Source organism: Malaclemys terrapin, chromosome 1 (genome assembly GCF_027887155.1).
Source record: "Malaclemys terrapin pileata isolate rMalTer1 chromosome 1, rMalTer1.hap1, whole genome shotgun sequence".
Lineage (NCBI taxonomy): Eukaryota > Metazoa > Chordata > Testudines > Emydidae > Malaclemys > Malaclemys terrapin.
Window position 1 is genome coordinate 253,828,920 of NC_071505.1, and position 24,443 is coordinate 253,853,362.

At 38.3% G+C, this 24,443-nt stretch overlaps 1 protein-coding gene across 1 annotated transcript; it reads right to left on the minus strand.

Moving 5' to 3' along the window:
* Positions 1-5,625: 5,625 nt before the first annotated feature.
* On the minus strand, positions 5,626-12,415 carry SLITRK6 (SLIT and NTRK like family member 6). The gene is made up of 2 exons (XM_054011933.1): positions 11,877-12,415; positions 5,626-8,488 (listed from the first exon to the last, which is right to left on the minus strand). The coding sequence occupies exon 2, from the start codon at positions 8,471-8,473 to the stop codon at positions 5,951-5,953; it is 2,523 nt and encodes an 840-aa protein (XP_053867908.1). The 5' UTR covers positions 8,474-8,488; positions 11,877-12,415; the 3' UTR covers positions 5,626-5,950.
* Positions 12,416-24,443: the final 12,028 nt, after the last annotated feature.

Below are 24,443 nucleotides of genomic sequence, written 5' to 3' on the forward strand. Positions count from 1 at the left end.
GGGAAGAATAGGTGTTTGGCTGCATGATGGATTGGATTTGGTTGGCATGCTTAGAGACCACCTATTGGACTGCGTCCCGTTCAAAATTTTGCCTGGGGTGGAAATGGTGGTGGCAGTACTCACCTTATAACTTTTAGCCTGGTGATTAGAGCATTTGCCTGGGATGTGTAAAACCCAGGCTCATTTCACCCCCTCTACGAGAGGTGGAGAAAAATTTCAATAGGCGCCTCCTACCTCTTAGGGGAGTTCTCTAACCACTGAGTAATGGGATATTCTGATGTAGGTTTCCCACAATGTCTCCTGTCGGAGCTGTTCCCCTATGGATAAATAATCAAGTGATTGAAGCAGGGGGAGTGCTCCTACAATCTTCCACCTCTGACATGGGTGCACTAACCATTGGACCATAGATTCTCTCTCTTTCTCTCTCTCTCTCTCTGTCTTTCTTTCTGTCTGGCCCATGACTTTTCCACTCTGAATAGGTACTTAAATAGTCACTGGGCCAGACAGAGAGAGAGTGTGTGTGAGAATGATTCTGTAGGCCAGTAGTGAGGGCACCCATGCAGATCCAGTCCCCCTGCTCCAATCACTCTTTCATTATTTATCCAGAGTACAACAGCTTCACCAGCAGAGATTGAGGAGCCACACATCAGACTATCCCATAGTTCAGTGATCACTTGAATAAGAGGTGAGAGATTTGTATTCAAATTCTTTCTCTTTGGGCAGAAGGGGTGAATTGAAGCTAGGTTTCCCAGACCCCAGGCAAGTTCTCTAACCAGTGAGATAAATGTTATAAGGCAAGCAGTGGCCTCCACCTCCTGCTTCTTTCCAAACAGCATAAGTGCCTTACTCCAAAGAGGATTCCTGCCTGTGAATCATAAGCAGATATAGATGCCTCCCTCCATCCTGGTCTTAAGCACCTATCTCTCTGAGGAGGCAGAATTAGTACACTGCCCTGCTGTCAGCACCTCCCACTGGCTAGCTTACGCTGGCTTTTCAGGATTGCAGTCTATGGTGCCTATCTCTCCCCATTCATTGTATAGGAGCCTAACTCAGGCTTTGTGAATTGCAGTGATTTTTCACATGCCTAAATGTAAGGTGTTGTGATGCTCAGCATAACTTCTTTTGTGAATCCAAGTTTCTGGCGCTTCTGTATTGCAACACAAACCCTAGGTGCACATTTCAGGAATTGTATCATGCATATATATTTGCACCCTATTCTTGAGTGACCCTATGAAAAGAAGTCATTTCAACTAAAGAGCAATTGTCCATCACATCATACCATCAAGAACCTGAACAATATATGATGTTTTCATTCCTTTCTTGTTCTTGAGGTTAACTGGTTTCTATCAAGTTGTGGCTGTTTCAGAAATTGCTCTGTTATGTTAAAAAGCCAAGGCTGACTGTTAGCAGATGAGCAGGAAAGAGAATGTCATGCTGTATCTTTTCAGTATGGCAATTAACTTCCCAGTATTGATTCCAGTGGGTAGCTAATGTTATCGTCAATTTCTGATTCAGAGCAAGAAGGATTTAACATCTGTTACTGGGGCATGATCAAGAGTATCACAAACCTAGAGCACCATTAAGGGACAAATCCTTTGAAGCAGCACACAGCCTCAGTAGCTGATCCCTCTTCTCTGCCCCTAGTCCACCCTGAAGGAACCACACAGTGAGCCCTCACAGACCTGCAAGGAATGTACAAACCTCGTGGAGCCTCTCCAAACTCTGCAAATTCCTGTATACTGGGACAACAAAAGGGGAAATAAAAAAGTGATGCCTCTTTAGAGAATGTCACATTCTATCTCATCATCTTGAAGGCAAATGTTTCCCCACCCAACCATGGTGCGTTTAGTATCTCTACAAGACGAGCAAGTCATGTTGGTGTGCATGAGAAAGTGCATTGTGATTAATTTTCCTCATTTCACTATTATTTTCCCCTGTGAAACATTAGTTTTCTCTGTAGGAAATGCCTCTCTCCTTTCATATACCAGAAAGTCCTCTGGCACAGATGTTTGGCCTTCCCAGTCAGCCTCATCTCTTCATTTTCTCATTCTTCCCAGGTAACAGATCTCTAGGTAGGTGTCACACAACACCTGCTGTTATGGAAGGATCAATTTTTGGCTTTTATTTCATGTAGAGGTAGGCCTTGCCAAATCCTCAGATTGCTATCATACCAAACACCGCTGATCTTGGGGAAAGCTTGGTTTCAGGTCTGGAACTTGTGGCTTGGATACATTCCTGTAAAAAGTGTGAACTCATATTCAGTTTGGAAATCCCTTACAAAAAAGGTCAAGCAACCACGTTAAAAGAGAAGAATGGATTGAAAATATTTGATCAGTCACATATTCAATGAGCCACTAGACTAACAGTAATTTTTGGTTGAGTCTTTTCTGCTCAGAAGCTTGCAGGGACATCATTGTAGGTAATATATGCGTGTGCCATTATTTAAGAGGCTGTCAGGACACCTGTAGTAGGAAGAAAAGGAAAGAAAACACGAATTTGATTTTTATGTATGTTAAAAGATAAGAGGCAGATTAAAATAAGTATCTGCAAGAGACCGATGTAAGCTGTGTTTCTTGAGAGAACAGGCCCCTCTTGTTATTTAATACATTTTGTGTGCCAAACTGTCAGAAAAAAAATAACAGTGTCAGGTGCCTTGAGGTGCCCTAACAACATAACACTTATATACCTGCCAACTGCACCAATATGTCTGCAGATGTACTGTTCTTGCACTCAATTATTAACTACAGAACTGACATGAGAAAAAATGAATCCACTTTGTTTCAGACTGTCAGATATGCTGCACTTTCTAGCCTCCAACGTGTTGTCTCAGTGAAACATACATAAACCATTTAACTTTGCCTGCCTCGTGTGGAGGAGAACATGCCACAACAAGAGGACACTCCATCAGACCCCATCCAATTCCCCAGAAGAGATGCATTTCTGATTGCTGTGATGGAAACATACCAGAGAATCTTCAGGCACAGGTTTTTCACCTATCATTTTTTTCTAGCTAGTTTTGTATTTATTTATTTGTTTTTAATCAGGAAGGGTTGTGGATGACATATGCTTTACTCCAGTGATCCTTGGATGCTACAACAGCTACGTGGGGCCATTACACACCTCTCTAAATGAGCGCATCTGTGAGGCTGCCCTAATTTATGCAGGGATCAAACTAGCCCCCAGCACACCTAGGCAGGGAGGAAGATCAAAGTTAGTCTAAAGCTCCCCTCCCCCCAGCTGTGGTGAGTGGAGCACTGACACAACTGAGCATCTGAGTTGCCATGACATAAATTGTACTCAACATTTTTCTGATGCTTTCAGTCTACAGTGAAAGAGCCTATTTTCCAGCATAGTTGTCCTCCACATTCTGCTAAGAAATCTTTAGCAGCTAAATAAAGTGTCATCTATGCATGTGGCACTTGTCTGTAGTCTGAAAGCATTTCCCTCAAACAGAAGCCTGAGGGCCTGATTCTCCACTGCTCTGCACCATAGCAATCAGAAGGCAGCATTATACACCCACGTTGCACTGGTGTAAATGACCATACAAGGGCAGAGAAGAATTAGGCCCAATTTGTTCCTTATTGCTTCTTTCCCTCCCCTCCCCTCACCCCTGCTCTGACTTTGAAATCTCTGATAGTCCGGAGGGTTGATGGAAAAATATGAGTGTGAGGGAACTAATCCACCTATTCAAACTTATTTTTTAATAGAGTACTATATATCTAGGCCCTGATCCAAAGTCCACAAAAGTCAATTCCATAAAGTTCATTAGATTTTTAATCAGACCCTTAATGATATTATTACAGCTATCAGTACCTCTTACTACAATATGTTTTGTGACAGAATTTAGTTGTCAGTTTTCTATAATGATTTCTTTTGAGTGAAATGATGATAATATGACTGTAGCTGTAGTCTAACCAATCACTGTTCCTCACTCTCCTAGAACGCACTGTGGATGAACCTAAACTATGATAGGTTTTAGTCATAGCCAGAGCAAACAGCACTTATTGTCTGGCTACTGCAGTTTGATTCTTGGGAGCCAACTAGTTTTACTGTCATGGCAACGTGATGATATCAACAAAATGTTGTTACGGAAGTTTGATCAGATAACAGAAAGGATACAGGGCCAGATCCTCGCCTTGTGTAAATCTGTATAGTACCACTGAAGTCAATAGCACTATGCAAACTTAAGAGCCAAGAAAATATAGTTTTCTATCGGATATTGTGTTCCTTCAGAAACTCATATATAAGAAATGTGGAGAACTCACAGCTAGGCAAGAAAACTGCAGTAGGCTAAATTAAAGGAAGGGAATCTTTTTTATTTATGTATTTATTTATTTGGCTCTGAATTTATCAAGTCTACAGTTGTTAGTTTTAATCTATATATTTAGAAATCTATTAATTGATTCAGCCTTTCAATAGCTGTGCAATTGGAAATCAGAAAAAAAATATTCATGTGTAGTTGATTTACAAAAGATTTGTTTAAAAAGGAGGAGAAATGCAAGTCAGATTTTCCGTTTGGCACTGTGTCAGCCGTGCACAGAAACTGAATGGCCTTATTGCACAGTGAACAAGATGCTTCTGTCCACATGACAACAGAGAGAAGCTTCGTGTTTGACTCCTGAACAGATCTAAACTTGTGCATGCAGGTCTTGCTGTCTTGCTCTTTTTAAAAAAAGACTTTTAAGAAAATGACATTTTTTTTAAAAAAAAAAGCTTTATTTCCATTTTTGTTTATAGTGAGCAGTTTTGATTTGCTTGAAAGGCACCCAAGAATTATTTCTTGTTGTGAACTGAAAAAGAATACAAAACTGTACAGAATAAATAGTTAATATAAATCTAGCTAGACTTTGTTGTAAAATAAAGCTGCAGGGCTCCACACTCTAAGCCACTTTTACCTCTTAACAGGAGAAGTGTCTTTTTGCTGTTAATGTGTAGCAAAATGTAGAGAATTGATACAAACAACAACAAAATATTCCCCTCCCTCCCCCCCCCCCCCCCCCCCCCGGTCCCCATATCTGGAAGTTACTGGCCATAGTGTATTTATTTCTGTATTTCAGCCAGGAATATTCAAAGCCGCCACAGGAGCCAGTCATATAAAAGAAATCAAACTCATTAGGTGCACTAATGTATTTACAGCTGATTCTCAGTAGCTTTCAGAATTGCCCTGGCTTATGAGTTGAAACACCAGTGATGCACAACATTTTATAGCAGCAGAACAAGAGAAGATTGTCCAAATTTGAGTAAAACTGTCAGATAGGGAAAGTAGCAGAAAGCTTTGTTGATATCTCTTAAAGTGTTGGTAATTATCTTTATACATATATTTTCCATCCACATACTGTAATAATGTGATAAATTAAGTCCCATGTAAAAGATACTTAAATGTTTGCAGGCACTGGATGCCTATACAATTAAATATCTTTTTTTTTTTCTTTTTAACTGACATTTAATATGACATAGCTTCATTTCCTTTTGTATTTATTATAAGGGTATGGTAAGTGCAGTTGTAGACAATGTTCACATATGTAGTGCATGTACTAATACCTAACCAATACATATTAACCTTTATAACTATATAATCATGTACTTAAAAATGTAGTCCAATTAAATTGAGAGAAAAGAAAGAAATACAAATAACATAAAATGTTTATCCTAGGTTAGGTACAGAATAGGGAGTGCCATACAGACCTTTTAACACCCCACCTCCCCCAAGGAATATGGCAGTCTTCCTCCCACAGTTCAATCACACAGAGATCATGTTTCAATTGGGGTAAGACATATTGCCTGCAAACTTCCGCATGGCTTCCCACAGTGATCCCTGAGTTTTTTGTTAGGATTACTGCTGTGCTTTAGTCCTGATGGATGATACATTATTATAAGGCACTTTTATTTACAATGTTCTGACTTAATATAGAATTACAGATTTTCTGTCCCAGTCCAAAGTTATATCATTTTATGTTTGCTGTTCCAGGACTTCCAGGTAGTCTGGCTCAGCATGTAAATTAGCTTTGAGCTCAAAATACTCATTTTTAGTCTGCTCAAGCAAAACCTTTCTTGGTCTGGAGTACATTAATGTCTCCATTAACTTTAGCTCCTCATGTGTTCCAGGATAATGTACTTCCATGTCAGGCTGGAGCTGGACAATATTTTTCCTTAGATACTCAGTGATCCCTAGCTGCTGGAGTTCTCTTTCTTTCTCAAGAATGTTTCTGTATAAGGAGCTGGCATCCTGAAAGGTCAGAAATTCAGCTGATTGGTCTGTACATTTGTATTTGACATTTGAACCTGTGAGAGGAGAATTGTTCTCTCTTTCCAGAAGATTTCTGCGGAGATGTCTGGAGTCATTCATATCCTTTTCATTTCCTTCCTCCTGTTGTTCTGTCTGTTTGGGGCTGAAGGATGGACTTCGATAAACTTGAACCATGGGACTGATCATGCGTTGCTCATAGAGAGTTCGTGCTGGACGCTCAGTTGTGTGGTGTGTTGTTTTGTGACCATACATGCTGTACTGGAGATGAACTGGGCTATTGTCCCTCATGTGTTCATCTGCCTGTTTCTTTTTGTGTCTTCTCCGCCGATGCAGAACAAGGACAACTATTCCTGCTGCACAAAATACAATCGTAATAAACACAATTAGGAGCCCTAGGATTAAAACAGAAAGTGGGACAGCATCTGTAAGTGATCGAAGAATAGTGTCTGCAGTATTGGTGGTTGTAGAAGAAGTTGTCACAACTATAAAGCTAGCATGGGTTGGCAGGGCTGGGCTATTTATTAGTCCTGGGCATAAGACTTCACTGTTCAGAGATTTCAATTCTTTTTTTGCTAGGTGCCCTGGGGATTTACAGAAAATGTCACCCATCATGATGTTCTTACTCAACTTTTGTATCCATTGCTGCAGCCCAACTGAATCACAAGTACAGTCCCAAGGGTTGTCCTCAAGTTCAATTTGTACCAACAAATCCAGTTCATCCAAGACAGTGCTCACAGGCAAATGGGTAAACTGGTTTGTTTTAAGGTTTAGCCTGGCTAGTGGCACCCCTGAGAAAACATGGGGTGGTAAAGTTTGAAGAAGGTTGTTGTTTAAATATAACACCTTAAGTTTTGGCATCATGTTAAATGTCCCTGGCAAAACTTCCTTGATGGCATTGTATTCAAGATACAAATACTCAAGGTGCTGAAGACCAAGGAAGAGACTCTGACTTAACTTCGTAAGATGATTGCCATTTAGATATAGCTTCTGCAATCTCGTTAGATTCATAAATGATCCTTCTTCAAGGATTTCAATACGATTGTTTCCCAAGTGAAGCATTTCCAGGCTAGCATAGTCCACCAGATCTGATTTCAGCAATGTTTGAATAATGTTTCCAGCTAGAATAAGCTTTCTAGGGTTTGGAGGAGGGGGACCTAAATCAGACAAGCTTTCAATATTTCGCTCCTGGCAGTGAATTAGAACTCCTGACAGGATATGGCTGGTGCAGTGACAGGGTACAGGACAGTATATTCCTGGAAGCTGAGTAGCTGGCTTTGTGGCATGAAGCACTAAACCTGGTTCCTTGGTAGGAGCTTTCAGGACAGGGATCACCTTGGCTGGTAGGTGGCTATCACTTATAGAGGTGGTTACTACCAAGGGCAAGGACCCTGAAGGATCTTCAAGTTCATTTATAGGGTGAGTGGGACAGAGCAATTCTTTTTTTAATCTTCTTAGGATGCTGCCTTTGATAACTGGAGGGCTGTTGCACACAACATCACCTATTATAGACTGGGGAGGCATGTTTTCAAGCCATATCTTCAGCTGCAGTAAGTCACAATTACAGGCCCATTTGTTGTCTTCCAGCTGAAGGTCCAGTATTCGACCAATATGCTCTAAAAAGCCAACATATGGCAGTGTCTGTAACTGGTTTCCACGAAGATCTAAGTGGGTCAACGGCACAAAGCGAAATATGTTAGAAGGGAGAAACTCAATGGCATTGTCATTTAAAATAAGCACTTTAAGTCTGTTGAGTTTGCTAAAGGCACTTGCTTCAATCACGGTGATGAAATTGTTGTCTGCTTGAAGAAACTCCAGATTTTCAAGTCCCTGAAAAGTATCCTCTTTAAGTATTTCTAATGAATTGTGATTGATATGAAGTTGCTTAAGAAGACTGAGACCATTAAAAGCTCCAGGTTCAATATCTGCAATATTATTAAATCCAACATGTAGTGAGATAGCATTGATGAGGCCAGCAAAATCATTCATGTGTAACGTGGTCAAGCCATTGTTCAGCAGATTAAGATGGAAAGGCTGTGATGGTGGGACATTTATTTGTGATAACATTTTGATACCTCTTTCTTCACAGTTTATAATCAAGATATCATCCTTTTCTTCACAAGAACACAGATTTTCACAAGATCCTCTCGCTGAAGACAAAGAAGTCTGAGATTGTAGTAAATCCGAGGCAACCACAACTGAACATAACATAAAAATCCAGAGCTTCATTGTTGCCAGTAGGTCCTGTAAAATAAAAATGAATTGAGTTTATCATTTCAGATCTGAAAAAAAAAAATACTTGAAAGTTCCCCAAACTTACCTAAAAAATTTATTGTTAAAAAAAGATATTGTGTTCTATCAAATATTTTAGTGATTCTTTAAGAAATGAAACACATGATTAGTTCTAACCATTAAATATAGCATGAAGGTCATAACACAGAAGCACTTCAGTATTTTTATGTTGCAACAACACAGCATGCAGGGCTCATGAAAATTATGTTCTTATTTATGGAGTGCCATATATGTACATGGTGCTTTGTAGGAAAACAAACAAGCAAACAAAAAGACATTTTCACCTTTGATAGGCATGCAGTGTTGCAGTTTTTAGGAAATTGCAACAGATAGATATTAACAGGCTATATGACTGAACAGTTTCATAATAAACCAATCTCGGTTCAGTTCCAACAATCTATTGTCTATCAAATGTTTATTCAGCCAGCATGTGGAGGGCTTTTTCTTTGCCTGTTTCTGCAACTTATCTGTAAATTGAAATGGAACTTCCTCTGCAATGCTAATACCCCAAAATTGAGAACAATTAGTGATTTTTCCCTTTGTTTAAATATGTATGTGCTGTATTTATATTTTAAATATAGCTGTGGGTAGATACACATACACACCCTACCCACACATTCATATCTTTAGGGAGATTATACATGCACATGTTTTAATGATATATGTATAATATATTTGTGCATTCAATATGTAAACTAAGTTTACTAGCAATAAAAGAATAAGAGTGAAGTATAAATAGAAAGAAATAGGTTGGCAATATACAATATATTGAATTGGACATTTTTCCTCTTAATAATTAATATTAGTATCATTCTAAAATGCACACAGCAAGAGATTTGTCATTAACAATTAGCAATGATGGATGACATCATCTGCACTGTGTAATTTAAGCTATTACTTTGCAAACCATTGGTCTCAAACTTTAGGATGCATGAAAAATGTATCAGAACTGTCCAACTATTAAATCAGGAACAGAAACTGGTGAACATTATATATTTTCAATTAAGTATCTGTTTGGCACAGGTCTCACTGAGATGAGATTAGTTTGTTACTGTTCATATGAGGGTTCTGTGTATTTCTTTTTTTATAGTAAGGTTGTCTTATTACCAAAGAGCAAAGGTATTTATTTTTGCATTAGATGAAGTCACATGTCTGTTTACAATCTATTATTAAAGTAAATACTTCCACATTTCCAACAAGAAAAGGATGATTTGAAACACATTTCATGCAAGAATTTCCCCTCACTGCACTATTTATTCCAGAACTGAACAATATTGCTTGAAGAAACCTGTGTCATAAAGGTCACTTGATCTTTTTAAGTGAGCTATTGAAACAGGCTTTGGAGTGCAGAATGTCATCACACAATTAACCAGCAGAATTGCTGCTTTATGAGGAAGTTGCAATATTCTATGTAATTATGCTTATGGACATTCTCAGAATTTGGTCATGTATTTTGGCATCACATCAGCAATTATAATTTAAATGCATATCTTATTCATACTGCACTACTCATTCAGACTTCAGTTAGTCTTCTCATCTAGACTTCTTTTGCAACTTGATGAGAGGACTTCCAGAGGAGGAACTCAGATACCATTCTTGTGAATGCTACTGAAATGCTTATAAGTCAGTAAGCACTAGTTTGTGCACATTGAGTAATACCTTTTTCCACAGTTGTCCCATTGATTTCAGTGGAGAAAGGTGCTTCCCACCATGAGTAAAGGTGACAGAATCTGTTACTAAACTTATTTGATTCATGCATCTTTTTCAGTAGAAACAAAACATATTTTGCTGGATCACAGAGTAGTTCTTGAACATAGTCTATTCTAGTTAGCTGGTTAAATTTAACTTGCATAGTGTCTGAGCCTCTGGTTTTCCATAAAGTATTGGGAAAGACACAATATGCAGAAATCTTATTCCAAAGTATTCAGATTAATGCCAGCATGATATTGTGTTAAAGAAAACTGTATTCATTCACTAGCATTCTTTTCAGTAACCTAAGGTGAAAAATGAAGCTTCTGGTAACAATTACCCATAACAAACCTATTGTTTTGCTAATTAGCCTTTATTTTCTGTAACTAGTTTCTGTATAAGGACACAAGCATAGTTGTGCATTGTTTTTAAATTGTAGTTTTTATGAGGGCCTAGAGCAAAATTAAGTGAAATAAATCAAAATATATTAATCTGAAATGCATGTTGCATTTTAATACATATTGCAAAAATGATTTTTTTTAAATGAAAGACCTCTCATCATTTTTTTAAAGATGAAAGTAAGAACATTTGTAACCAATTGGAAAACATTCCTATTTTAATCATTATCATACTTTTGTGGGTAACGTTGCAAAAATTCTCTCTCTCTCTCTTTCTCTCATGCGCACACACACACACACACACACACACACAAACACAGTAGAAAGACACTGGTAACTTCTAAATATTTTGTAAGTATTGGGTGAGAACTGATTGGCATTTCTTTTTAAATTTTCAGTCTGTGCACGCGGAGCAAGTAAATCTAGCCTTAAATGGGCTCCACTCTTCTTTTAAAATAGCAAATACTTTTATGTAACAGATAATTAACATTGTGTTGAAAGAACTCACAGTAAAGATTGAATATACATTTCATTTTAAAATACTTGACTAATTATTATCCTGTTTCATTTAGTGAAGTGTTATAAGAAATGTCAGGTGGTAACTTAGTTTTAATAACTGCTTACCGTAATTGTTCTTTCACAGTTTTTATTAAAAAAGACTAGTGAATTCCAGAGTCTTTCCTACCAGGCAAATTTGCAGCATATATAGAAGTAGTGAGTTATGAGTCCCTTAAGGCAAATTTGCAATATGCTTGAGAAGCAATGAAATAATAAAATCTTCTTTTAAAAAAATTAGTGTCTTTTTTATTTGATCTTACTCTTAATACAAATATGTGTAAAGTGAGTGATGAAGTATTCCAAAGCCTCAGGTTAAGCAAGGGGAATATGCAGTGTATAAAATCCTTCAAGCCTGCTTGTTAATTCTGGATACAAGCACAGCTGGATGATGTATTTTAAGAGTAACGTCATACTTCAGAAAAGCACTTCTTTAATCCATGCTACAGTGCATGTTACAATCTAAAACTACTCTCTCTTTGCCTGCTGAGCAACTACATTTATTGAAAACTGTTCAGTGAAAAAGGTACCCAGAAAAATGCTTGAAATATCAGTGGGTAAATCTATACAGATTTCTATCATTTAACTGTAAAGTTAACCAAAGTAATACAGGAAAATAAAATCAATTGGTGCTAAACAGACAGAGAAAAAGTGAGAAAATTCACTTCAGATAATTAGCTAACTGGAAGCTTTCTTACCTGTACAGAGGCAACACTCCCTGACACGATCAATAATGCACAATTTGAGTAGATGTTCACATGCAATTCAGGTTCTCTTTAAAAAAAAAATTACACTTTCTTCCAAATTTTCACTTTGCTGCAAGCTTTTGTACAGCTCCAGCTGCCTTAAGTTAAAAGTCCATGTCAAAAAACTAAGTATAGAGCATTTCACTGGAATAATAAAATAATAATAATAATAATACATAAAATCTCTCAGGCAGAGTGCACTCTAGACCATCCTGAAAGCAGTTGTCCCTTTTCCTCAATTAAAATTCACAGCATACTTCCCATCTATGCTGACTTTTCTGCATATAGTTAACCATTTGCAAGCTTTTGGATGCTGTAAATAAACAAGATGTTCAGCAGAGCTTAAATTGATCCCTCTTGGTTTGTTAGATTTTTAGATCCAAGCTGCTTCTGCTTCTGTGTTCTCTCTCTTCTTTCTAGTCTTTCTTGTTACCTCAGTTTGTTATTAGTCAGATTGCCAGGGGCTGGGAGGTAGGCGTAAATAAAAAGACTTCTTGGCTTTTGACTCAGCCTTTAAGCCCTTCCCCTTCCCCATCAGAGAGCTTTAATCTGCCAGTGTCATTTAATGCAAGATACAGCTCCACCTTGGGACAGCTCAGCTCCACCTCCTCCTGCAATTTGTCTCACCTCCTCTTTTTCCTTTTCTAATTGAACCTTCTGAAAATAAAATCCAGCTAAATCTTCTGTAGATCACTTAAGATCTATTAATGTCTGATTTTGCAAGACAATAAATCTCTGCCACAGCTCCTGCAGCTTTTTCTGTTTGCAGACATACAGTAAATGTATGTCTTTCTGATATATATTTTAAATGCTGAAAATACCCCCAAACCAAATGTATGTTTCCCACCCAACAATAGCTATCATAAGGAAAAATCTTATCTTCCTCTGGAACAAAATGCCTGTGATAATCATATGAAGGATTTATAAAAGTGTAAAGCTGCACATTAGATCTTTACTCCAATTCACACAATGTGGTAGGTTAAATAGTTGAGAGAGGTGTGTGTGTGTGTGTGTGTGTCTGTGTGTCTGTGTGTATACAGTGGCTTTAGAGATTTTACTTTTGCAGCAAAAGAATTTTATGGTACATTGATGTTTATCTTCATAGAGTGATTGCAGTGAGTGCACTTTAAAAATTCCCCTCCTTCTCTAGTGGAGAGAGTTTCAGCTTGATTTTAATTGACTGTTTTCCAGATGTTAGGATAATATATTGGTATTAATGTACATGGTGTTGTATTCTTTTTGGCATGAAACGATGTGTTTACAAAAAAATGACTTTTTTTTCTTGAAATCAAGCTAATATTGAGATAATATTTACATTTGTGTTCTAAACATGTAATTATTAATAATTGTTTATTACGTGGAAGAATACAAGGATTGTATGTCCCAGAATTATCAGCCAGATTCTGACATCCTTATTCATGCTGAGTATTGCATTACTCTATGAGTAGCCTTATTGACTTTGTAAGGGCTATTTGTGGAGTCAAGTACTATGCCATGTGACTAGGATTATCAGAATCTTGTCCAGTTTTTGTAAGTGTACATTAATTTTATGTTCAGCATAGTAGTTCTTCATTATTTCATTCCCTACATATAAAATACTGTTAATTTTTTTAAAAAAGTTTCAGAATAATTAGAGATAAATAATTCATCACAAATAATGTATTCAATAGACTTTAATCCTTTTTTCTGCTTACAGAATATCCATAAACTGATCTCATTTTATGCAAATGTATGTCTTACTTGACAACATTTGACAAACATTTTGAGAACCTTATTTAAATCACTAGATTGATTGAAAATGATTTTCTGTGAATATACCAGGGTCCTTGACTAGTTGTAACTGGTCAAACAAGTTAATGATATTATTTCTGAGTTGCATTCCTGGTATGAATACTTGTGCATAAAAACATTAATGTTTGTTTTTTGATTGTTCAAGACAGTAAAACAAATAAAAGTGTTCACAGAAATCAACCACATTAATTTAAAAATTAGGCAGAGTAATCATGGAATGTTTGTGTAGTCTCTGCCAGTTCTAAAATTAATGGGCCAGTTCAGCCATGCCAGTTGGCTTTGTAAAAATATTGCCATTGATTCCTCTCCCCCCCCTCCAAAAAAAAATTAAGATTTATTACCTGGTAAGTGATTTGTATTAACTAAGGTCTTGCTCTTGCAACTGCTTCTGCATGGACAGACCCCTGAACTTACGTTGCGGTCAAGGTCTACTGATGTATTGGTTGCAGTAAAATTTAAGTATTTCCCTATGTCTCTGTTATCTAGTAATCAAAGAAAATAATTACAACTAATGTGACTAGTGATCCTGCACTCGGGTATATGTTGATGAATTCCTATGTCAATACAGAAGTCCATTGACTTCAGTGGGATTCTATGCAGTTGCAAATATCTGACCATATAGTTCCGACCACAGGACAGCATCTGAACACCTAATTTTAATTTATATAATTTAAGTTAACAAAAGGTCTAAATGAGAGAGGATAAAATCGATTGTCTTGCAAGAAAAAATTACCTGTCCCAAGAAACTTAATTTTTAAAGCACCTAATTGAAAAATGTAATTGAGAGATGCTCTCCCTAAACAGAGCTGCTCTTCAAACATTCACCTTATCAATCACTTTGACTGTTCTAAAGTTTGTAAAGCTGCACTAAAATATCCACAACTGTCAGCCTCATTTATTTCCCAAAGGGCCTAAAGGTTTTATGGCACTCACTGCTTTTCACAAAGTATAGTATCTTCTCCATATTAGAAATAAGTACACAATATCCTTCTTACCATACATACATTCTATGTATTTTTTTTCCAGGGCCAGATAATTCTCTCCATTATTATATGTACACATAAATAGGTAAGCTATAATACCTGGAGAGGTCCAACTTCAATCCATGAAAACAGGGATATCCAGAATTAAGGCCTTTTATTTCATTCTTTGCCCAGCTGTTATGAGTCATTCTTAGTTATATCATATGTTGTATGTGACACTGCACATTGACAGCTGCTAGATTTAGGCATTTCATATAAGTTTAATAAAACATTACTTGACTCTGAATTGCATGATTTGTGAATTTCAATATCATCAAAATATGGCAGATCTGAATTTCAATATCATCAAAATATGGCAGAAGTTCAGCTGGGATTCTCTATTTCCCTCTTAATTCTCTGTTACTTAATGGTACCCTCACTCCAATTTCACAAATATTGAAAGTGGCTCCTTTGAAGGGTAGATAGAAGTCCTTAGAAAACAATATCAATCTTTTGCACTTCCTCTCATCCAAAGCATGAGAGTGTCATCTCCAAAATACTTCCAAGGACTTTGCCAAATTGAGAGATATTGGATTCAAACTCGAGAACCAGATTCAAAGTTATATTGGACCCTGTAACATTACTTTACTATAGATATTTGTCTATAGTTTGTAAATTTTTTTATTACACTGTTTAAAAACACAAGAGAGTGTGACAAGGGAGATGGAAATCTATCACTGAAATAACTGGTTCTTCAGTTAATGGTGATAATGGCTCCTCTGTTCATTTACTGTTTCAATAGACATGTAAAAGACTCTCCCATTATTCATATTTCATCCACACTTATCAATATGCATTAAACCAGCCATTAATCTGCATATGGAATGCTTGAGCAAAATACTGCCTCTTACCATATCTGCAACACCAAGCCCTAGGTTTTTCTGCAGTGTATAAGATCTGCTTGTATTGTTGGGCTCTGAAGGGCTGCCTTTTTCTACATTTCCTGTGAGGAAAGGGAAATTTCTTACCTCTGTAACTGGAGTTCCTAGAGATGTATGGTCCCTATCTGTATTCCTATGAGGGGTATGCATGCATGCCATGCACCTGAGACCAGAGAATTCTTGTAAGTAGTGTCCGTTTTTCCACACCTGTGCCCTTGCTCTTCTCATGCACCACACCAACGGCCTCTTCAGTTCCTTCTCCTACCATGAATCAGACTTGATCCAACATGCTCCAAAACAGAGGGGAAGGAGTGGTGGTGGGTGGTGGTGGAATACAGATAGGGACCATGCATCTTGAGGAACTCCAGTTACAAAGTAAGTAACTTGACTTTCTTCTTTGACTGCTGGTCCCTATGTGTACTCCACTGTCTGTGACTGACAAGAAATACTCAGGAGGAGAAGGCTACAAGGATGCAGGTGGTATGTCTGCTTGTAGAACTACTCTCCCAAACGGTGCATCAGTGGAGGAAGGCTGGACCAAGGCATGTCTCATAAATGTGTGGATGAAATTCCATATTGCTGCCTTACAAATATCAAGCAGGGATATCTCTTTAAGTGATGCTACTGAGTCTGCTTGCAGTCTTGTAGAGTGAGCCCTTACTCTGTGCGAGGGAGGAACTGACAAAGTTGGATACTGCCAGAGATCCACTTAGAGATTCTCTGAAAGGAAATAGGTTGTCCTTGGACTAATTCTCCTATGGCAACAAGCAGGTGAGTATTGTGTTTCTGATCTATTTTGTTCTCTGTAGGTAAAATGTCAATGCTTGCAATGCTTGTCTGACATCAAGGAAATGAAGCCTCTTCTCTTTGCTAGAAGCATGCAGCCTCAGCGAAGTACAGTTAAATGGATAGTCTGATTATTTTTAAATTCTGTAACTACCTAAGGGATGAATTTCAGGTGGAGTCATAGCAAGACCTTGTTTTATGCACTATGTATATGGTGGATCTGCCATTAAGGCACCAACTACACCCACCTGTGTGGCTGAGGTGATGGCAATGAGGAAGGGGACCTTCACTGTCAGGTGAAACATCGGACAACTCACTAGTGGTTTGAAGGATGTCTTGATGCATATCAAAAGTACAAAATTAAGGTCCCAGGGAGCAGTTCACTTTGTCACCAGTGGAAAGGTTCTAAGTAAACCTTTTAAGAACCTAGATGTGGCTGGGTGAGTAAAGACAGAGTAGCCATCCATTGGTAGGTGATATGCACTGATTGCCACCAGATGAACCTGTGGTGAACTAAGGGAAAGACCTGCTATCTAAGGAGAAGGATGTAATCCGAGATAGCAGGAATACCTACCCTCTATCTCTTGAGACATATGATGTCACTGTGCTCAGATAGAGAAACTTTTTCACTTGGCTAGATAACATTTGCTGTTGGAGTCTCTTCTAATATTAAAAATGACTTGCACAACTTCAGAAAAGGAAATAATCCATTTACCACATATCCTTTGCTGTCATAACTCCTAAATAAACTTTAGCGCCTTAATCTATTAATAAAACATGATGCAGAAGCTGTAAATAACTTTTTTGGATATGGAGAAAGTCAAACTGTTCTTTTTGTGCCTAAAAGTGAACATGCTGTCTACAGAGGTGATTATATTGTATTTATTTTGTTCTGAGAGAAAATTCTACTAGCATTTCCTTCATTTAAACCAATTTTGTCCTTTTAAAACTCTACAGTGAATTTGAAACTGATATTTTGCTGCTCTTTTCCACTCACAGATGGAGAACTTCCAGTTCTGCATGATGTAGGAAGAGCATAATATCAAAGTCAAGATTTGCCATGCAACTCCGAGAGGATCTTTTTGCCTATAGATTATAATGCTGATGTGAATGAATCTTTTACAGTCCTTTATAATCTGTGGCATTCTTTCCTCTGTTTGTTTGGTATTATTTCCCACCCCACTTTCCCTGCAGTTGCTGAAATGAGCTTTGGTATATTTGAATATTATGGGTCTAAACTTCAGAGATCTGCTGAGAACACAAGTCAGCAGATGGTGTGCAAAGGTGGCTTAAACCTTAAAGCAAACTGGGTTACAGCTTGAGGGCTTCTGTAATTTACACTCACTATAATTGGCTCCAAGAAGCATCCAAACAATGTCCCCTTTGTTCCAGACAGCTCTTTTCCCGCCCTATTGCACTGGCATCAGAGGCAAATAGTATAAGAGCTGCTTCATTGACAATAAGCCTCTCCACAGTTATAATGAAGCCATACCCAGTAAAAATGGTGTTAAATTACACCATTACAGATTACATAAGCAATGTGGGGGGAGGAATAGCTCAGTGGTTTGAGCATTAGCCTCCTAAAGCCAGGGTTGTGAGTTCAATCCTTGAGGGGGCCACTTAGGAGTCTGGGATAAAATCAGTACTTGGACCTGCTAGTAAAGGCAAGGGTGGCTGATTTTTCAGGGTCCCTTCCAGTTCTATGAGATAGGTATATCTCCATATATTATTATTAAAGCAGCCATTCCACACTGGCAGGTGAAATCCTCAGCTAATTGCAGTCATTAGTGAAACACCCAGTGCTTTCAAAATTTCACCAGAAGAAGCTTAACACCTATTTCCTCTAGACTTTCAGTCAATGACACTATAATTATATTTTCACAGAATTTAAATTAAAAATACATTTGTTATGTTATTCTTCCAGTATCTCTAGCTGTATTTGTTTTTCTTGGATTAAAATCTTATCTTCTGTTACATGTTATAACCAGCCAATAATTTCTCACCCAACACCGACTCTTACACTGTGGCTATAAGTATTCCATTTGAAATAACACCAGGCTTTCTGGTGGCATTTTGGTTCTTCTGAGTGGGTTTTCAAAGCCAATGGGAGTTGGGTGCCACAGTGCTTTAGGACCCTTTGAAAATACCAGCCTCTAGTTCCAGTCCTGGGAACAACCCATAAGTTTGGAAATGCATGAAAATGAAATGTAACCTTTAAAATACTTAACAGACTGTCTATGGTCCAGGCCTTCATTCTATACACAGGCAACACTTTCATTGATTCCAAGAATTTGCCTTCAGTTTATGCATAATGCATTCATTTTTTAACATTGGTAGGTGAATTTCCCCTATTGGACACAATTTAGCCTCTACATGTTGATTATATTCATTATCATAGCCATGAAAATACATACCTGTGTACAATCTAATTATCCATTGCATGTTGCTGTTGTTCCACAGATCTAACTAACACAAGTTGTACCTGGCAACATGGGGAAAAATAATTTGAACACCTTCCAGAAAAAAATCAACAAATAAACAGCTTGTGTGGAACATCATTCGATTATGCAAATAGGTACAGCATTGCATTACCTTCTTTTGTTATGTGCACATAAGGTGAAATTCCCACCTCCACCAAGGCCTGTTACAAGGCTAATGCACTAGTTAAGTTCCACTTAAGCCCTGTTTTGAGCATGGGTTGGCTTTGGGGGGAGGGATAGTTCAGCGGTTTGAGCATTGGTCTGCTAAACCCCAGGTTGTAAGTTCAATCCTTGAGAGAGGTCCACTTGGGGATCTGGGACAAAATCAGTACTTGGTCCTGGTAGTGAATGCAGGGGGCTGGACTTGATGACCTTTCAAGGTCCCTTCCAGTTCTAGGAGATGGAATATCTCCATTATTTTTTTTTCTTCTGCAGTAGAGTGAATATCACCTATAGAGGCATAGAACCTGGAAAATATGGTTTTGTTATACTACACTGTAAATGCACTAGTGTAGTATACATGGTTGTATTTTACAAACAGTTATTTTCAAATGTTTAAATAGCAATCTAATTAGCATCTGGAAGGAAACATGCTGAAGTTTATTAAGGAGTTGTAACAGAGAAAGATATGTGGATAGATGGATTATAATGATTCCTTTAATTTTGAAAATCCTAACAATGGCTTTCAGAATGGTAATATTATTATGGTTTATGGTTCCTGTTATACAAGGTAAATGCCAGGAATTTAATTCTATGTATCTAGCTAAATTTCTCTCTCCATTCAAAGTTCTTAGATGCTTATACAATCCCCATTACCATAGTATCTGAATGTCTCAGAAACTGGTTTGTATTTATACTCAGAACATGCCCGTGAGACAGGGAAATGCTATCATCTCCATTTTACAGAAGGGGAATTGAGACACAGAGAAACATGGGCCTGGGTGCACAACAGAAGTTCGGTGCATCCTCATTACAGGATCACTGCATTGCATAAAACTCCTGCTGAACCCTGTAGTTGCCTAAACTTATTAAGTCCCTAAGACTCAGGGTTCCTCAGTGCCTAAGTTTCTGCCTCTGAGCATGTGTACATTGCCTCACTCTAGGTGTCCCTGTGCCCATCTCTTGCCTAAATTCCAGAGAGACTCACAAACCAGGGGAAGATCTGCACTCAGCTGCCTAAGTTGCATATTGGGTCTGAGACAGTAGATGGTCTCTGAGCAGTCCTACTGGATCGGGTCCTGTGGTGGTGGTGCTGCCATCACTTACTTTATAATTTTTATCCTAGTAGTTAGAGAACTTGCCTGAAATGTGAGAGACCCAGGTTCAATCCCCCCTTTCTTTTGAGAGGGGGAAAAATGTTTCCCACCTCCAACCGCTAAGCTATGGGATATTCTGATGTGGGGCTCCCTTACGCTCTCACCTGTTGAAGCTGTTCCACTGTGGATCAATAATGAAAGAGTGGCAGGAGTAGAGGGACTGGACCCACAGTCTACCACCTCCCATTTGGGTGCCCCAACCACTGGATTGCTCAGCGTCATGATGCCTAACTTCTTCTGTGCATCCAGCCTTAAGTGACTTAGCCAAAGTCATATAGTAAATCTATGTCAAATCAGGGAATTAAATACAGGTATACCAAGTCTCAGGTTAACTCCCTAGCCTCTGGACCAACTTTCCTCTCTATATAGTGGGTAAAATTATCAAAGTGCCCAACAGACTTAGAGGCCTAATCCAAATTTTCAAAGGTGATGTAGGCACTTATGGCTGCCTGAAAGACTCTTGATTGCCTAAATCACTTTTGAAAATGGATCTTAGACGCCTAACTTGCAAAGATGCTTTTGAAAATTTTGCCCAGAGTGCTTTTAACTTTGTTTCCCATATTGCTATACAGTGTGTCACCCCACACCACTGATGGCTTGCATTCCATTGGCTAGTGAAGTAACAAATGTATGTGTGTATATGCATGTGTGTGAATGTAATAATAAAATCAATGCTAATCTCAGATACCATAGGGACCATTGTATTCTATTTATACTGTAAAACATTAGGTCCTAATCCTGTAAACACATATCTGAATAATTTTATTATTGAATTTTATTATTTATTATACATTAAAGTGAAGCATAAGTGTTTGCACAGTCAGATCGCTAGTGATAATTTTAGGTAATTATTTCATGGTTACTATACTTATTCCCTTGTTATTATAAGGATAATTTCTATTTCATATTCCTTAAATTTTGCATATTATTACTTTAAAGAATTTTGCCTTCTAGTTTTATATTTTTTGTTCTGTTAAATTCACCATAGAAACTGTATTCCTATACTCTGGGGGGTGGGGAACTGGACACCTAATTTCACAAAGATAATGCAATGAGTGATGTAACACGCAAACAAATGAACCCTCAATAATGGCTATCTAATTGTAACCCACATGTATCAATTTTGAACTTGTTTAAATGGAATGCTCTCTATAGGACAGGCCAGTCATGTTCATGGAGTTTATGCACCTAAATCCGGAAGCACTGTTTTGAATATTTCCCTCATTGTGTCTATATATGTTTTTTTCACAGAGCAAGAAGGGTCCAGTAAAGGAATTAAATCTACTTGATCTAGGGTTCAGCTCAACAACAACAAAATGTCCTGCTGCCAGAGTGAGGATCCCACATAAAGCTGAATGTTCCAATTTTTTTGGCTTCTAGTTTAGTCTGCAACAGTCATTTATTTTTAGAACTGAGCTTTTAAAAGGGTTAGGGATATGTTTGATATAAATGTTGATGATCATGGACAAACAGATATATTTATGCAAAGTAGAGATTTAAAGAAAAATCGAAAGAAATATATAAGATTTCCAAGGGCAAGTTTACAAAATTAAGTTGGCCTAAGTTACGTCAATGTGCAGCCACCGCAGTAATTGAATCAGTTTTACACATCTACACTACGCTGCTTGTGTTGGCAGTGCACATCCCCACTGAGAGCGATCTATTTAACTGCCAGTGTGGGACATTGTTGGATAGTTTCTGAAAGGCAGCAACAGGTGATGTAAGCAATACAGTGTCCACACTGACGCTGCATCAGCCTAACTATATCAACTTAAGCATTATGTCTCTCACAGAGGTGGAGTTATTTAAATCAGCATATAGGGCGGGAGCTACATTTTAGAGTAGACACTTACAGAGTTAGGTTGACATAAGCTGCCTACTCTGCAGTGTAGAACAGGCCTAAGGTACATTAAAGAAGAGTGTGAAAAACTTCCACAGGATTTGCCTGTATTGAAAATAGTGGAACCTAAGAAAAGCAGTAGGTGTGATATATCTTGATTTTAGTAAGGCTTTTGGCACTGTTCTACCTGATAACTAGGAAAATGTGTTGTGGATGAAATTACTATAAGGTTGGTGAACAACTGGTTGAAAAAACACACTCAGAGAGTAGTTATCAATGGTTTGCTGTCAAACTGGGAGGGTGTATTCAGTGGGGTCACACAGGGGTCAGTCCTGGGTTTGGTGCTATTCAATATTTTCATTTTTGACTTGTATAATGATAATATCTATGATAATAGAATCTGCAAATGACACCAAGCTAGGAGAGGTTGCAAGCACTTTAGAGGACAGAATTAGAATTCAAAACAAGCTTGACAAATTGGAGAATTGGTCTGAATTCCACAAGATTAAATTCAATAAAGATAAGTGTAAAGTACTTCACTTAGGATGGAAAAATCAAATGCACAGCTACAAAATGGGAAATAACGTACTAGGTGTTATTACTGCTCAAAAAAAGAACTTCTGGGAGTTACAGTGGTTCAGAAGTTGAGTATGAGTCAACAGTGTGACGCAGCTGTGAAAAATGCTAATATTCTAAGGTGTATTAACAGGAGTGTCTTATGTAAGACATGGGAAGTAATTGTTCTGCTGTGCTTGGAACTGGTAGGCCTCAGCTGGAGTACTGGTCCAATTCTGGGCACCACACTTTAGGTAGGATGTGAACAAATTGGAGAGAAACCAGGGGAGAGCAACAAAAATGATAAAAGGTTTGGAAAACCTGATCTGTGAGGGATGGTTAAGAATACAGACGTGTTTAGTATTGAGAAAAGAAGCTGAGAAATGGGGGGGGGAGGGAAGGGGGAGGCTGTTACAAAAGAGGACATCGATCAAATATTCTTCATGTCCACTGAAGGTAGGACAAGAAGTGATGAGCTTAATATACAGCAACAAAGGTTTAAGTTAGATATTAGGAAAAACTTTCTAACTGTAAGGATAGTTAAACTCTGGACTAGGCTTCCAAGCAGGGCCGGCTCCAGGCACCAGCTTGCCACGCAGGTGCTTGGGGCGGCCACTCCAGAGAGGGGCGGCACATCCAACTATTCAGCGGCAATTTGGCGGACAGTCCCTCCCTCCCGCTCGGAGCGAAGGACCTCCTGCCGAATTGCCGCCGCAGATCGGGATCGCAGCTTTTTTTTTTTTTTGCACCGCTTGGGGCGGCAAAAACCCTGGTGCCAGCCCTGCTTCCAAGGGAGGTTGTGGACTCTCTATCATTGAAGGTTTTTAAGAACATGTTGGACAGACACTGAAAGTGTCAGTGATGATCTAGGTTTGTAGGGCTTGTAGAGTATCAACACAATTTATTTATTTTGAGGCAGCCAGGATCAACTTAACTGTTGCATCCCAAGGTTTATCTCCTGAAGCCCTCTTTCCCCAGGTATGCAGAAAGAGCTGCCAGAATTTGACCTTTAAAGGGACACAGTTGACTGGAAAGTCGTTATAAGTATTATGCTTGCCACAATTTACCCCACGAGTTTTGACAGTTTCATCTTACTTTCTTTGTTATTTCTCTCACCTGTTACTATGTGAAAAAAACAAGCAATGGAGATTACCTAACTGACAAGGCAACATGTGTAACTCACATTTTAAAAAATTATAACTATGTCCTTATCTCCCCACAAAAATGTATAATTTTAACTATACAGGTATAGTTAAAGTTATACAACCCCACAGTGTTGATGCAGCTTTACCAGTATAAGACATCTTTATGCCACTAGGAGTATGTTCACACAAAGGGTTTTACCAATATAACTATTATGGTAAAATAATCATACCCCCCTAACCAATATAGTTACACCAATACAATAACTCTGTGTGGGCCAGGCTTATGACAATGGGTGCCAGTCATCCCAGTCACTTTGCTTTTACGTTGTATCTCTTGTTCACCCTTCCTCAGTCTTTGTTTTCTTAGGCCACAGACTCCATATGGGAAAACCCCTGCACTTGTGTGGAGCCCCACTGATTTCAATGGGTCTTTGTGTGGGCCGCAGGGTGTGTTCACACGGAATCTGTTGCAGGAATGGGGCCTGAGACAATAAGCTGTTTGGGGTTTAGATTTTGTCATTCTCTGTGTTTGGAGACCACCTAGCTCATGGTGGGCACTGCCACACTCCAAATAACAACACTACGGCATGCGGGCAGTGGAGCTACCACACAGCTCTGCAAATGCACTAGTCTCTTTTGGTCTTCATGATCTTAGGTGTATCTTATAACAACGGTAGGTAAAAAAATTTCAGACTGAACTGTA